The following is a 12,921-nucleotide window of genomic DNA, read 5'->3' as shown; positions in this document are numbered from 1 at the left end:
CCGCATCTACGGATTTGTTTATTTGCGGTTTTAAATCAAAAAATACATTTTCATTTTTCAGGCTATTTTAAGCCCTGGAAGCTCCTCCCATTAAGCTTTACCTGGTGGTCTAGCGGGTTTTCGGGGTAGGAGCGATCTTCACACACTCCTGCCCCGTGCAGATCGCTCACAGGAAATGGCTCAAGAGACTTTGGGAGCTCAAGGCAGCCATTTCCTGTGAGCGATCTGCATTGGGCAGGAGTCTTTAGCATCTGACTTGTTTCTCCAACCAGGCATCCTTCACTACACCTTTTGCATTGAAGGATACAGTATAAACTACATTTGAAGATGAGCATGTGAAGCCAGTGATGCTGACAGAGCAGAGCTGTGACCTTCATGCATGGCATAGGATTTAGACTGCAGAGTTTTGAACTGACTGGAGCTGATTATTTAGGGCAAAATTGATCCCAGTATAGGCTGTTCTCAAGCCTGGAATGGACTAACTTTGCATAAACCAAGGCTTCAGAGAGCAGAAAGCATCATTGACAATAGCACACACACCCCAGTAACCAGGAAAGGGGCAACGTAGCACTAATATTAGCCCAAACCGTTCAGGGCATCAAAGGAAAAAAGGGTCATAAAGTATGACAAAAACAAATTACACGTACTCATAGATGCAGGTGCCTTCTCTATCCCAAGTTTTGAACCTGGGGTAGTGGATGGTTAAGCGTTTCTTGCAGAATCACAAGGAGCTACATTGGGAATCAAACTTGATTGCTCAGGTTCAAAGCCCACTGGCAATCAGGGCCTCACGTCCCTCCCTGGTGTATCTCATGATGCACCGGGAAGAAGAAAGCCCACCATTCTGTAGAGGCAGGCCTGCCGGGCATCCCTTTGTCGGGCCAATGAAAAATAGGTACTGGTGGATCTGGGTGAGCTTGGGAAGGGGGAGTCAGAGGGGCCAATACTTCGGGGGGGGGGGGGGGAGAGGAAGTCTGAAAGAAAGATTTGGGCATCCCTCCTGCCGATGATCTTCAGGGAGGTAAGTGGGTTTCCGGCGCGGGCGGCTATTCCTGCAGGAGGGAATAGGCATCCCTCCTGCTGGGGGATGTCTCAGGAAGGTGGTGGCAGGAGCGATTAGGCCTGCCACCTGCTGGGGGATGTATTGGGGTGGTGGCGGTAGGAGGAATTTAGCACTCCTCCTGCCATGAACATTTAGGAAGGGGGGGGAACTTTAGCGGTTCTGGCAGGAGAGAATGGGCATCCCTCCTGCTGGTCATCTTTACAGGGGTTACAGATTCCCTGCCTTGGCCACGAAACTGATCGCAGCAGGGATATTCCCTTGCCACGATCAGCTCAGTGGTTGCATCTATTTCAGGAGCCTATTGCGGTCCTAAGCTTGACTAAGGCCACTTCTGGGTGAAACCACACCCACGCCTAACCTTGGATGAGCATAGGCAGTCCTAAGCGCTTCCCTAGGCTCGTGAAAATACGTATAATGTAGACTGCCTGCATCGGGGTGTTTTATTTTAAAACGTGTGTCACAATTGGCTGGTTAGACAACAGTAGGATGCCTACCGCTGCCTACAATCAGGGCGCCATTTATAGAATGTATGGTTTAACAAATGTGATTTAAATCATTGCAGGATAGTACCTCCTATATCTCATTTTCTCAGCAACAGGTTTAAGTCAACAGAATCAAATGCACCGGCCACGTCAATCAAAACCATGTCACATGTTTATCCATGACCCCGCCTTAAAGCATCTTTCACAGGGCTGCTCAATTTCGGTCCTCGAGCGCTACAGGCAGGCCAGGTTTTCAGGATATCCACAATGAATATGCATGAGAGAGATTTGCCTGCACTGCCTTCTTGGTATGCAAATCTCTCATTGTGGATGTCCTGAAAACCTGGCCTGCCTGTAGCGCTCGAGGACCGGAACTGAGCAGCCCTGATCTATCACATCAACATCAGCTCTATATAATATGCACTTACTGTAAATGCAGCCAAAAGCTTCAGCTCGCAACCCAATCCTGCCACTGGGATTCCACTCCAAAGGAACAAAGCGCAGGAAACGGGCTTTTACAGAATGCTGGAACTTGTGTTGCACCACGCTGTCTGCATTGGAGTTTCCCGTGAAGGCCTATAAAAAGAGGAAGCGAAGCAGAGAAAATGAGATCACTGAAAAATTCAGCTGCAATCAGCTTTGTTGGAAAGAAGCAGGTATTTTATAATCTAATCTTAGGGGGAAAAAAACCCCCAAAACAACATCTGAAAGACACAACAGAGGCAATATGCGGTTCTATAGTTCCATTAAGATAAGCAGATGATCAATATTTAGCCGTGATCTCTATTTAAATAGATGTTCTAACTATACGGTCCAAAATTTATATGGATATAAGAACATAAGAACATAAGAAGCGCCATCTCCGGAACAGACCCTAGGTCCATCAAGTCTGGCGATCCGCACACGCGGAGGCCCCGCCAGGTATACCCTGGCATAGTTTTGGTCCCCATATATCATATTTGTTCAAGTTAGAACTGTGATTTGTGTAGCCCCTTTAAGAGGGCACATTTCTTAAAATTGTGCTGTGAATAAAGGTTTTTTTTTTTTTTAATACACAGAAAAGGTTTTTCATAAAATTATGATATTCTACTGTATACAAGGGGCCTCTGAAAAGTTAGCCCAACCAAAAAAGTCGGGGCAGTCTCCATCGAGAGCTATACACAGTGATTTTCTGCTTTGTTTTGTCGGAAAAAATACAGAATGAAAAAAAGTATATGTATATGTAGGCTGCAAGTAAGTGTCTCGGCAGCATAGACAGATAGGAGCAGGGCAGGACTGAGCCATGCATGCGTCTTTTATAAGGCAAGATAAACCAGGAGAAGGACCATCACAGCTCAGTCAGGAATGAACAGACAACAGTGGAGATTTAGAAGGATGCAGCAGGTGTGCTGATTTATTTCAAAACAATAGTCATTTTGTGCGATGGATCGACACACATGTATTTCGGCCAATAGGGCCTGCCCCGGGAGCCTTAGAAAGGGCTCATAACTGAAACAGAAATATGTCTAAAAACCGGCCTAAATCGGCACTTGGACGATCAGTAAGACAAGTCGTCCATGTGCCGATAATAAAACCGGGTTTTAGACGTATCTAAAAATGACTTAGGCCTTTACAGTGCTGCTGTACACCCAGAGCTAAATGGGGCATTTTAGGAGGCGTGGTGAGGGTGGGATTTGGGAGGGATGTGGGCCGACCTAGACTTAGTCGTACTGCAGGCATAACCGAAAGTTTAACGAGGCTGCCTAGATGGAACTTATACATAGCAACTCAGCCGATTGAAAACCAGGTCTAAGTGCCAAGAAGGTATCCAAAGTGACTAGATAACCACTGCAAACACAAAGTACTGTCCCACACACACTCCCCCAGTGATCACTGCCCCCCCCCCCCGCCATAAAAATTGTAATAACAGCTTTACATATCTGCCTCCAGAACATCAGCACCTGGCATAGGAAAGCCTAGTAGAGTAGCACAAACATGGCTTAAGTAGTCTGGGGCTATTGGGGTTGTAGACAGCTGGGTCTAGTAGGTTTGGGGGGTGTTTGGAGGGGTCTCACCATGACCTATAAGAGAGTTCTGGTAAGATGTTTATGTGGCACCCTTTTTGTGAAGTTCACAGCAGTGCCCTGTTAGGTGCCCCACTACTGTGTTGCCATGTCTAGGTGTCCAGTCCTTTCCATTGAAAATGCAAGCAGTGTCTCACTTCCGGTTCACCACACAATTGTTTTCCACGTACTCACCTTTATAGGACCCCCAGGGACCCCTGAAGAAGACTTTTTGTTGAAACACGGACCGTGTTGGGTCCTGTATCCCTAGTGGACTAGGTCCTTTAAGGCTCTTATGTGGATGATTTACTTTTATGTGGATTGAATTATTTTATGTGGATGATTTCAGTGTACCTTTGGAACTTTGATACTTTCAAATAAAGTCCATTTAGGAACATCGTCACTCCACAGAGTTTTTTTGGTTTCCTCTGGATTTTCTTCTTTGTGGATATTTTGGGGTCAATTCCTTTTGTTTTGGTTTTTTTAGGTGTCCATCACTTTGCTGGCCCCTCCCACATCTAAAAGGTCTTGTTCTGTGCGTTTTTGACTTGGACAAATTTGTGGACGAGAATAGGGTATAAAGATAGATGACTTAGCGGTCTGGCCGACCAAACAGCTGGCCGTATGCATAGACGATTGTCGATAAAGAAAATATTTTAGATGTATTTTTCAGGAATGGACTTTAGACACTGCCAACGTAGACGTTTCTTTTGCTTACGCCCCTTGTCTTGCGGAGTGAAGCCTATCATAGATAAAAGTGTCAATAGTAACACTTGTGAGGTTATTTTTCGTAAGACCTCAGCACTGCAGTTACAAGCCTAGAGTAGATGCAAGGTTTTGTATCCATTTTGGAACAGGTGTAAATGTACGGGCTGGCATTTGCAAGCAATAGAGCTTGGGTCTGCGAATCTATTTTGTAGAGGTACAATATATAACACAGTTCACGCTAAGCTGAGTAGTACTCTTCCACCTACAATCCTGCCAGTGTTTCACTATCACATTTTCAGTAGTAAGGTACAGGCAGGCTGTGAAGGACTCCAGGGAACCTGTCTGTGCCTAGCGATTGAAAACACTATAGAAAGGTCATATGTTGCCCTTGCTTAGCTCAATTAAAGGCTACACGCCATCGAGCATTTTTCTTTGTAGTGCTCTCGCTTTGGAACACTATGGCCCATACATCCCCACCTGCCTCCTCCACTCTGAAACAGAGAAACACCTATGCATCCCCCCCAGGAAGATCTCTCCTGTCAGAAACTGCCCGCAAACGCTCCTACAGCTGCTTCATCCCCCAACTCAGGAGCCAACTCTCCCCCCCTCGCAAATCAGATTACAGAACTCACTGATGACCTTCCGGAAAGCTGTAAAGACCCTCCTCTTCAACTAAAATCCCAACTGCAATCAACCCCATCACTCCCTAAATTTCCCCCCTTCCTCCTGCATCCACTTCTCCATTCTTAACCTATACTTAAGTTGCTGTATAGTCTTTGTATTGTCCAAATGTATTCCACTGTGAATGTTTGCTTGTAACCCGTTCTGAGCTACTAGGAGGGCGGGATAGAAATCGAATTAAATAAATAAATTCTATAAATGGCACCTTAACTTAGGCACCTAAGTCCAAAATGCCATTTAAAAGCAGACTTAAAAGAAAATTCAAGATGCCTAACAGCAAAAAAGTCATCAAAATTGCACCCCAAAAGGTGCTCTATAGCGCCTAACGCCAGTGTAGGCAAGATTCACGTCAAAGATAGGCATTGGAAAAGTAGATCTTGAAACCCCTGGCCTACATTTCCAGCATCTACCTTTGTTGCAGGAGTGATTCTCCAAACGGTAAACAGAATCACTTGAGCCACGACACCTATACTACCCAGTAACTCACTTCTCTAACCTGATGTCTATACCATAGGGTTGAGTGGTCCGTGCAGTAGCCTGTAAAGAGGTGCGCTTCTCCTGACGCAGCAGTTTGAGCGAAACAAGGATTCTCTTATTGAGAAATATTTGCTCTTTTCCTGGGTGTTAAGCCTGGATTACAATCATCGTTTGAATCATTCTCCTAGAAAGGACGGATCAATGCTAATGTTTCAAGTTTCAAGTTTAAGTTTCAAGTTTATTAATTGGCTTGTTCAATCGCTTAATCGGATTTCTAAGCGATGTACAATAAAATATACATATAAGGAAACAAAAACATTACATACATTTAATTAATTATAATGTAAACAAAAGGTAAGAGGGGATGAAATACATTTTTTATAGTAAAGAAAGAACATACAGGGAAAATACAAAAGGAAGTTGAAAAAAACAAAAGAAAGCAAAATAATTCACTAAAATAACACTTTATAATAAAATTTAATTAATTTGCAAATGCATCTTTAAACAAAAAGGTTTTTAATTCGCTTTTAAATTTCCCAAACACCTTCTCCTCCCGTAAAAACATGGGAAGCGCATTCCAGATCTGGGGAGCTGTACATGAGAAGATAAATTGTCTTCTTGTACTAATAATTTTTAACGAAGGAATTGATAAAAGGTTCCGTTCACTAGATCTTAAGGTTCTTTTAACTGAATATGGGATAAGTAACCTAAATAAAAATGCTGGAGTCTTATTTTCTAATGTTTTAAAAATAATTGTACATAATTTATGCGTAATTCTATGAATGACTGGAAGCCAATGAGCCTTTTTAAGGAGTGGTGTCACATGATCAAATTTTTTAGATTTTGTTATTAATTTAATAGAAGCATTTTGAATAATTTGTAATCGTTTAATTTCTTGTAACGCAATTCCTGTAAATAATGAATTGCAATAATCGATTTTAGACATCACCAGAGAGTGAATAAGAATATTAAGTGCTTTGGGACAGAGGAATTTAGAAATAGATCGAATTTTCCGCAACCTATAGAAGGTAGTTTTAACAATACTACTAATGTGATCATGATAATTAAGTTTATTATCAAAAATTACTCCTAGAATTTTAGTATTTTTAACTAATTGAAGAGGAATATTTTGAATCAAAATAGGAGCAACTAAAGAAAAACTTTCCTTCCAAGGAAAAAGCGTGATATTTGTTTTTTTGATATTGAGGGCCAATCTGTTTTTGTCCAGCCAATGATGAATTTGCTCGAGTTTTTCATTAATTGTCAAAATTTCATTTATGTTGTTATTGTTTAGGGGGTACAATAACTGTATATCATCAGCATAGGCAAAAACATGAAATCCTATAGATTGACATAATGTCAATAGAGGTGCCAAAAATATATTAAAAAGTAAAGGTGAAATTATAGATCCTTGTGGAACCCCATGTGATATTTGTGAAGTTGAAGAAGAAGAATCATTAAAAATTACTGTAGATGTGCGATTACTGAAGTAAGATGTAAACCATGCTAGAACATGTGACGTTAAGTTTTAGTATTCAACGTCAGATGTTTACGTTACGCCGTGGAAAATAGATTTACCCCTTTACATTTTAGACCTTAATCCCCTCTAGTGCTGAGTAGTTCCTTTAGTTTTAAGGACTAAATTTGGCCTGGGTTCGGGGTCAGAGACCTTTTCGCCCTCTTAAAGGGAGTTTTTTCGTCTTTGACCCTCTTTATAGTCTGTTGACTGTGTGAGTGATATCCTTGGGATTTTGAGGTCCGTTTGATAAGAGATGTGCTTAACTTGTGACCACTCAACACTAAGGTAGATAAGTGGGTTATTGGATTCTCTAAACAGTGCTATTATGTGATTGACAGGCAATCGGTGGCCACCGACAACGATGCCATTTAGAGAATCCGGGCTAAGCATACTAAAAGACTTATCCCAAACTTTAAGACCCACCCAAAACATAGCTCTTTGGGTGTGCATATCCATAAGAACATAAGAATTGCTGCTGCTGGGTCAGACCAGTGGTCCATCATGCCCAGCAGTCTTCTCAGGCGGTGGCCCTTTGGTCAAAGACCAGCGCCCTAACTGAGACTAGCCTTATCAGCGTACGTCCTTGTTCAGCAGGATCTTGTCTAACTTTGTCTTAAATCCCTGGAGGGTGTTTTCCCCTATGACAGACTCCGGAAGAGCGTTCCAGTTTTCTATCACTCTCTGGGTGAAGAAGAACTTCCTTACGTTTGTACGGAATCTATCCCCTTTCAGCTTTAGAGAGTGTTCTCTCGTTCTCTCTACCTTGGAGAGGGTAAACAACCTGTCCTTATCTACTAAGTCTATTCCCTTCAGTAACTTGAATGTTTCAATCATGTCCACTCTCAGTCTCCTCTTTTCTAGGGAGAAGAGGCCCAGTTTCTCCAATCTCTCACTGTACGGCAACTCCTCCAACCCCTTAACCATCTTAATCGCTCGACTCTGGACCCTTTCGAAGATTAACCTTCTTGAGCTTGCCATTGACTGCCATTGGGGCAGGTCCCATCCCTCCCTGTGAATTTCTTTGTCTTGTCCTTGGATGAGTGTAAAATCTCTCCTGTTCGCTAATGGAGTTCCTCGTCTTATTTTTATTTTAGATTGTAAAGTGCTTGTTCCTGAATGTCAGTTCAAGCGGTATAATAAATGCTGAATACATAAATAGAAATTGAACACCACCCTCTACTTGCAGTAGAGAATGACATGGGGATGAATTTCTCCCCCGTACCTTCAGGAACTCAATTTCCCCATCCCCACCCCGTGAGCTATGTCGCTGTCCCTGGCCCTGCACCATTCCTGTAAGTTCTGCCTTAACCGCACAAGCCTTGAGCACTTGTGAATTTAAAGTGTTTGAGGCTTGTGCAGGTGAGGACGGAGCTTAGGCATTGGTGGAATGAGGCATTATGACATCACAGTCTCAGCTCTAGAATGTTGCTACTTAGGATTTGAAAGTGTTTGAGGCTTGTGCAGATGAGGACGGAGCTTAGGCGTTGGTGGAATGAGGCATTATGACATCACAATCTGAACTCTAGAATGATGCTACTTAGGATTCTAAAGTGTTTGAGGCTTGTGCAGATGAGGACGGAGCTTAGGCATTGGTGGAATGAGGCATTATGACATCACAGTCTCAGCTCTAGAATGTTGCTACTTAGGATTTGAAAGTGTTTGAGGCTTGTGCAGATGAGGACGGAGCTTAGGCATTGGTGGAATGAGGCATTATGACATCACAATCTGAGCTCTACAATGTTGCTACTTATGATTTTAGAGCATTTGAGGCTTGTGCAGATGAGGACGGAGATTAGGCATTGGTGGAATGAGGCATTATGACATCACAATCTGAGCTCTAGAATGTTGCTACTTAGGATTGTAAAGTGTTTGAGGCTTGTGCAGATGAGGACGGAGCTTAGTCATTGGTGGAATGAGGCATTATGACATCACAGTCTCAGCTCTAGAATGTTGCTACTTAGGATTTTAAAGTGTTTGAGGCTTGTGCAGATGAGGACGGAGCTTAGGCATTGGTGGAACGAGGCATTATGACATCACAATCTGAGCTCTAGAATGTTGCTACTTAGGATTTTAAAGCGTTTGAGACTTGTGCAGATGAGGACGGAGCTTGCAGGAATGGGGCAGAGACAGGAAAAGAACTCGCTGGGACGGGAAAATGAGCACCTGTGGGGACAGCGAAAATTTGTCCCTGTGTCATTCTCTAACTAGCAAAACACAATTGGAAAGTTCTGGCTCAGCTTAGAGAGAACACTAGCATATAAGCATGTACAATATGTGTATAAAATAGGTTTAAATAAGCATTCGTTTGGACTTCTCGCAAAAGCTACATGTTATGCCCTTAAAGGATAACTATCTCTAGCAAAAGGCTGAATGTGGCTGCTATCCAGACACCTCTTGGCCCTACCCCCAGTATAATCCAGTCCCTCCTGGCTTTATACCAGTGAGTTTTGGCTGGACATTGATTTGTTCATTCAAATATATCTGTTGGCAGGCACACCATTTGAACAAGTTATACAATTGGCAGCTGATCTGGATCATCATTTGTGCTTCTGAATATCTCCCGCAGGCTAAAATGTTAATGCAACGTCATACTTTTCATTTTTCTGAATAATCAAATGTGCAATTCCAAGGCAAAGAGAAACAGCAAAGAAAACAGGATCCATGAACTAAAACAAGTTTCTAAATTAAAAGAAAAGAAAAAAAATAAATAATCAGAAACAGCCTGGCATATGGAAGAAAATGACGCCATGGGCATCCCAGCCTATCTAATTAGCACGTTAACGGTGGATCATTCGATGGGCTGTATCTCCTTTGAAGAGTAGAGGAATAACCTAATGGTTAATGCAGTACACTAACAACCAGGGAAAGTGGGTTCAAATCCCACCGCAGCTCCTTGTGACCCTGGATAAGTCATTTACAAGGGGGTGCTGAAAAGTCCTCAGCCCAACTAACCAACTTTCTAAATTCCGAGCGTTATTTCGCCACTATAACTGAAAAGAGGGTTATCGTATTTTGTTAAGTGAAAAGTTGCAGAAACAAAATTCTGTGTTTTGACCTTGTTTCAGATCCATATCCATGTCATACTCTTCTTGGTTGGGCTAAACACTTTTCGGCACCCCCTCGTAGCGACATTCCAGAGCCGAGATTGAGACGTCATAATGCCTTATTCCACCAATGCCTAAGAGTCAACCTCATCAGTGATGTCTCAATGGCTTCATTGTTCTATATTGACTCATAAGAACATAAGAATTTGCCTCCGCTGGGCCAGACCAGAGGTCCATCGTGCCCAGCAGTCCGCACCCGCGGCAGCCCATCAGGTCCATGACCTGTCTATACTCTTTCCATACTCTTATCTACCCCTATCTGTATCCCTCAATCCCCCATATCCTTCAGGAATCCATCCAATCCCTCTTTGAATCCCCGTAGCGTACTCTGCCCGACCACTTCCTCCGGGAGCGCGTTCCATGTGTCCACCACCCTCTGTGTGAAGAAGAACCTCCTGGCATTGGTTCTAAACTTGTCCCCTTCCAGTTTCTCCGAGTGCCCTCTTGTGCTTGTGGTTCCCCGTAGTTTGAAGAATCTATCCTTGTCTACCTTCTCCACGCCCTTCATGATCTTGAAAGTTTCTATCATGTCTCCCCTAAGCCTCCTCTTTTCCAGGGAGAAGAGCCCCAGCTTGACCAGCCTGTCAGCGTATGAACAGTCCTCCATACCATTTATCATTTTCGTAGCTCTTCTCTTGACCTTCTCAAGCATCGCCATGTCATTCTTGAGGTACAGCGACCAATAGTGGACGCAGTACTCCAGATGCGGGCGCACCATTGCACGATGCATAAGAACATAAGAATCGCCTTAATGGGTCAGACCATTTTGGATTTTGCAGATCGCCTGCCTTGTTTTCTAGGACCGTCTAGCCTAGTATCCTGGCTCCAACCAGGCCAATATAGGTTAGAAGTACCTGGCAGAAATCCAAATAGTATGAGGGGGCGCTGAAAAGTTCTTAGCCCAACCAACCAACATCCTAAATTCTGAACCCTATTTTGCCACTGTAGCTAATTTTTTGACTGTTTTACTTTCAATTTCAGTAAAGCTATGCATGTTGCTACTCACTGCTCACGCATTCAGGGGACTTCAGCGATATCATCTCTAGTGTCCCCTGAGGAAGGCATTTCCACACACAAAAACAGGGTTCCCTGTTGGGACCAGGGCAGAATTAACCAATAGGCCAAGTAGGCACATGCCTAGGGTCCGAAATGGTCAGGGGGGCCCGATGAAGGAAGGCATCAACATTGTTTTTTCGAAACGGCGATGGGCCCCTCCAGCATCGATCGGCAACGCGGGTGCCCCCCCCCCCCGATGGCAACGCCCCCCCCCCCATCAACAGAAAGTAAGACAAGCAAGCAACGCGGGTAAGAAAGGCAACGGGAACTGTAATTGTGCAAGCGGTGCTGCTTGCCCAAAGCTTCCCTCTGACGCAGCTTCTTGTTTCCGCCTGGGCGCATGGTGGGGTGGGGCAGGGGGGCCCAGTGTACTTGTGTGCCTAGGGGCCTTCGACAAATTAATCCTGGCCTGGTTGGGACTATATTTGGTTAATAAAGATTGTATTACCGGTTGAAAAGACTCCACACTTGCCTTTTTTTGTTTGACCTATTATTGATTGAACCATACCCATGTCAATGTCTTCTTGGTTGGGCTGAGAACTTTTCAGCACCCCCTCATACCCTCCATTGTCCCAGGTACAAAAAATTTTAGATTACAGGCATGATTCTATAAATGGTTCCTAGACTAAGCACCAGTAGGTGCTCTATCACAGACATCTAGCGATGCCTTACTCCCCCCTCCCCCCCTTTACAAAAACTTAGCATGGTTTTTAGTGCTGGCCACGGCAATAACAGCTCCAACACTCATAGAATTCCTATGAGCATCGTTGCTGTTACCGTCATGGTCGACATTAAAAACCATGCTCTGGAGCTCATAATCGAAACTTAAATACGTCTATAAACCTACTCAAGTCGGCACTTGGACGATCTAAAAGACAAGTTGGCCATGTACCGATAATCGTAATGGCTTTTTGGATGTATCTAGGGACATTTTAGGCCTCTGAATGCTGTTGTGTGCCCAGAGCTGACAGGGGTGTTTTTGGAGGAGTGGTCAGAGTGGAATGTGGACTGACCTAGATTTAGTCATCCTGCAGAGATAATCGAATGTTTGACGAGACTGCCTAGGTGAAACGTATACATTGTGAGTTAGACGATGTACAGACAGGTATAAGTGACCAGATAACCACTTCAGAGACAAAATAAAGACCTTCACATTCCCCCAGTGTTCACTGACCCCCCTCACACCACCACAAAGATCGGAATAAAAACGTATATACCTGTCTCCAGAACATCAGCACCTAGAATAGGAAAGCCTAGGTCTCTTAAATAGCCTAGGGATTGGGCTAGTGAACCATAGAGAGGAGGACCCAGGCCCATAAGCCACTGTAACCACTACATTCATGGTGGAACATGTGTGCCTACCAAAAATCCCAAAACCCTACTGTACGGCCAAATAAGTGCCACCTGCAGCCAAAAGGGCTATTGGGATTGTAGAAAAGTGGGTATAGTGGGTTTTTGGGGGCTCACCATAACCTATAAGGGAGTTCCAGTAGAGATATTTATGTGGCACCTTTTATGTGAAGTTCACAGCAGTGCCCTACTGCTCTGTTGCCGTGTCCGGGTGGCCAGTCCATCACAATGCTAGCCCCTCCCACATCCAAAAGGTATTGCTCTGGGCATTTGGGACTTGGATGAATTTTTGGTCGTGAATGTGGTATAAAGATAGACAAAATGGCGGTCTGGATGATCAAATGCCTGGACGTACAGACGGACGATTTTCAAATGGAATAGTTTAGATGTAGTTTTCGAGAATGGGCATGTTACCGGTGCCGACTTTGGGCGACTAGCG

General features: G+C 43.8%; 1 protein-coding gene across 4 annotated transcripts in view; it reads right to left on the bottom strand.

Moving 5' to 3' along the window:
• Window positions 1-12,921, bottom strand: part of CNTNAP5 (contactin associated protein family member 5) — an 885,931-nt gene that overhangs the window by 406,218 nt on the left and 466,792 nt on the right. For all 4 annotated transcript variants that reach the window (XM_033947244.1, XM_033947242.1, XM_033947241.1 and 1 more), the window contains one exon: window positions 1,974-2,121. In XM_033947244.1, the coding sequence (XP_033803135.1) occupies window positions 1,974-2,121 (148 nt within the window). The remainder of the gene's footprint in view (window positions 1-1,973; window positions 2,122-12,921) is intronic.

This window comes from Geotrypetes seraphini, chromosome 5 (assembly GCF_902459505.1).
Source record: "Geotrypetes seraphini chromosome 5, aGeoSer1.1, whole genome shotgun sequence".
Taxonomy (NCBI): domain Eukaryota; kingdom Metazoa; phylum Chordata; class Amphibia; order Gymnophiona; family Dermophiidae; genus Geotrypetes; species Geotrypetes seraphini.
Note: the sequence above shows the minus strand (reverse complement) of the source record. Positions and strands in the feature narration are given on the sequence as shown.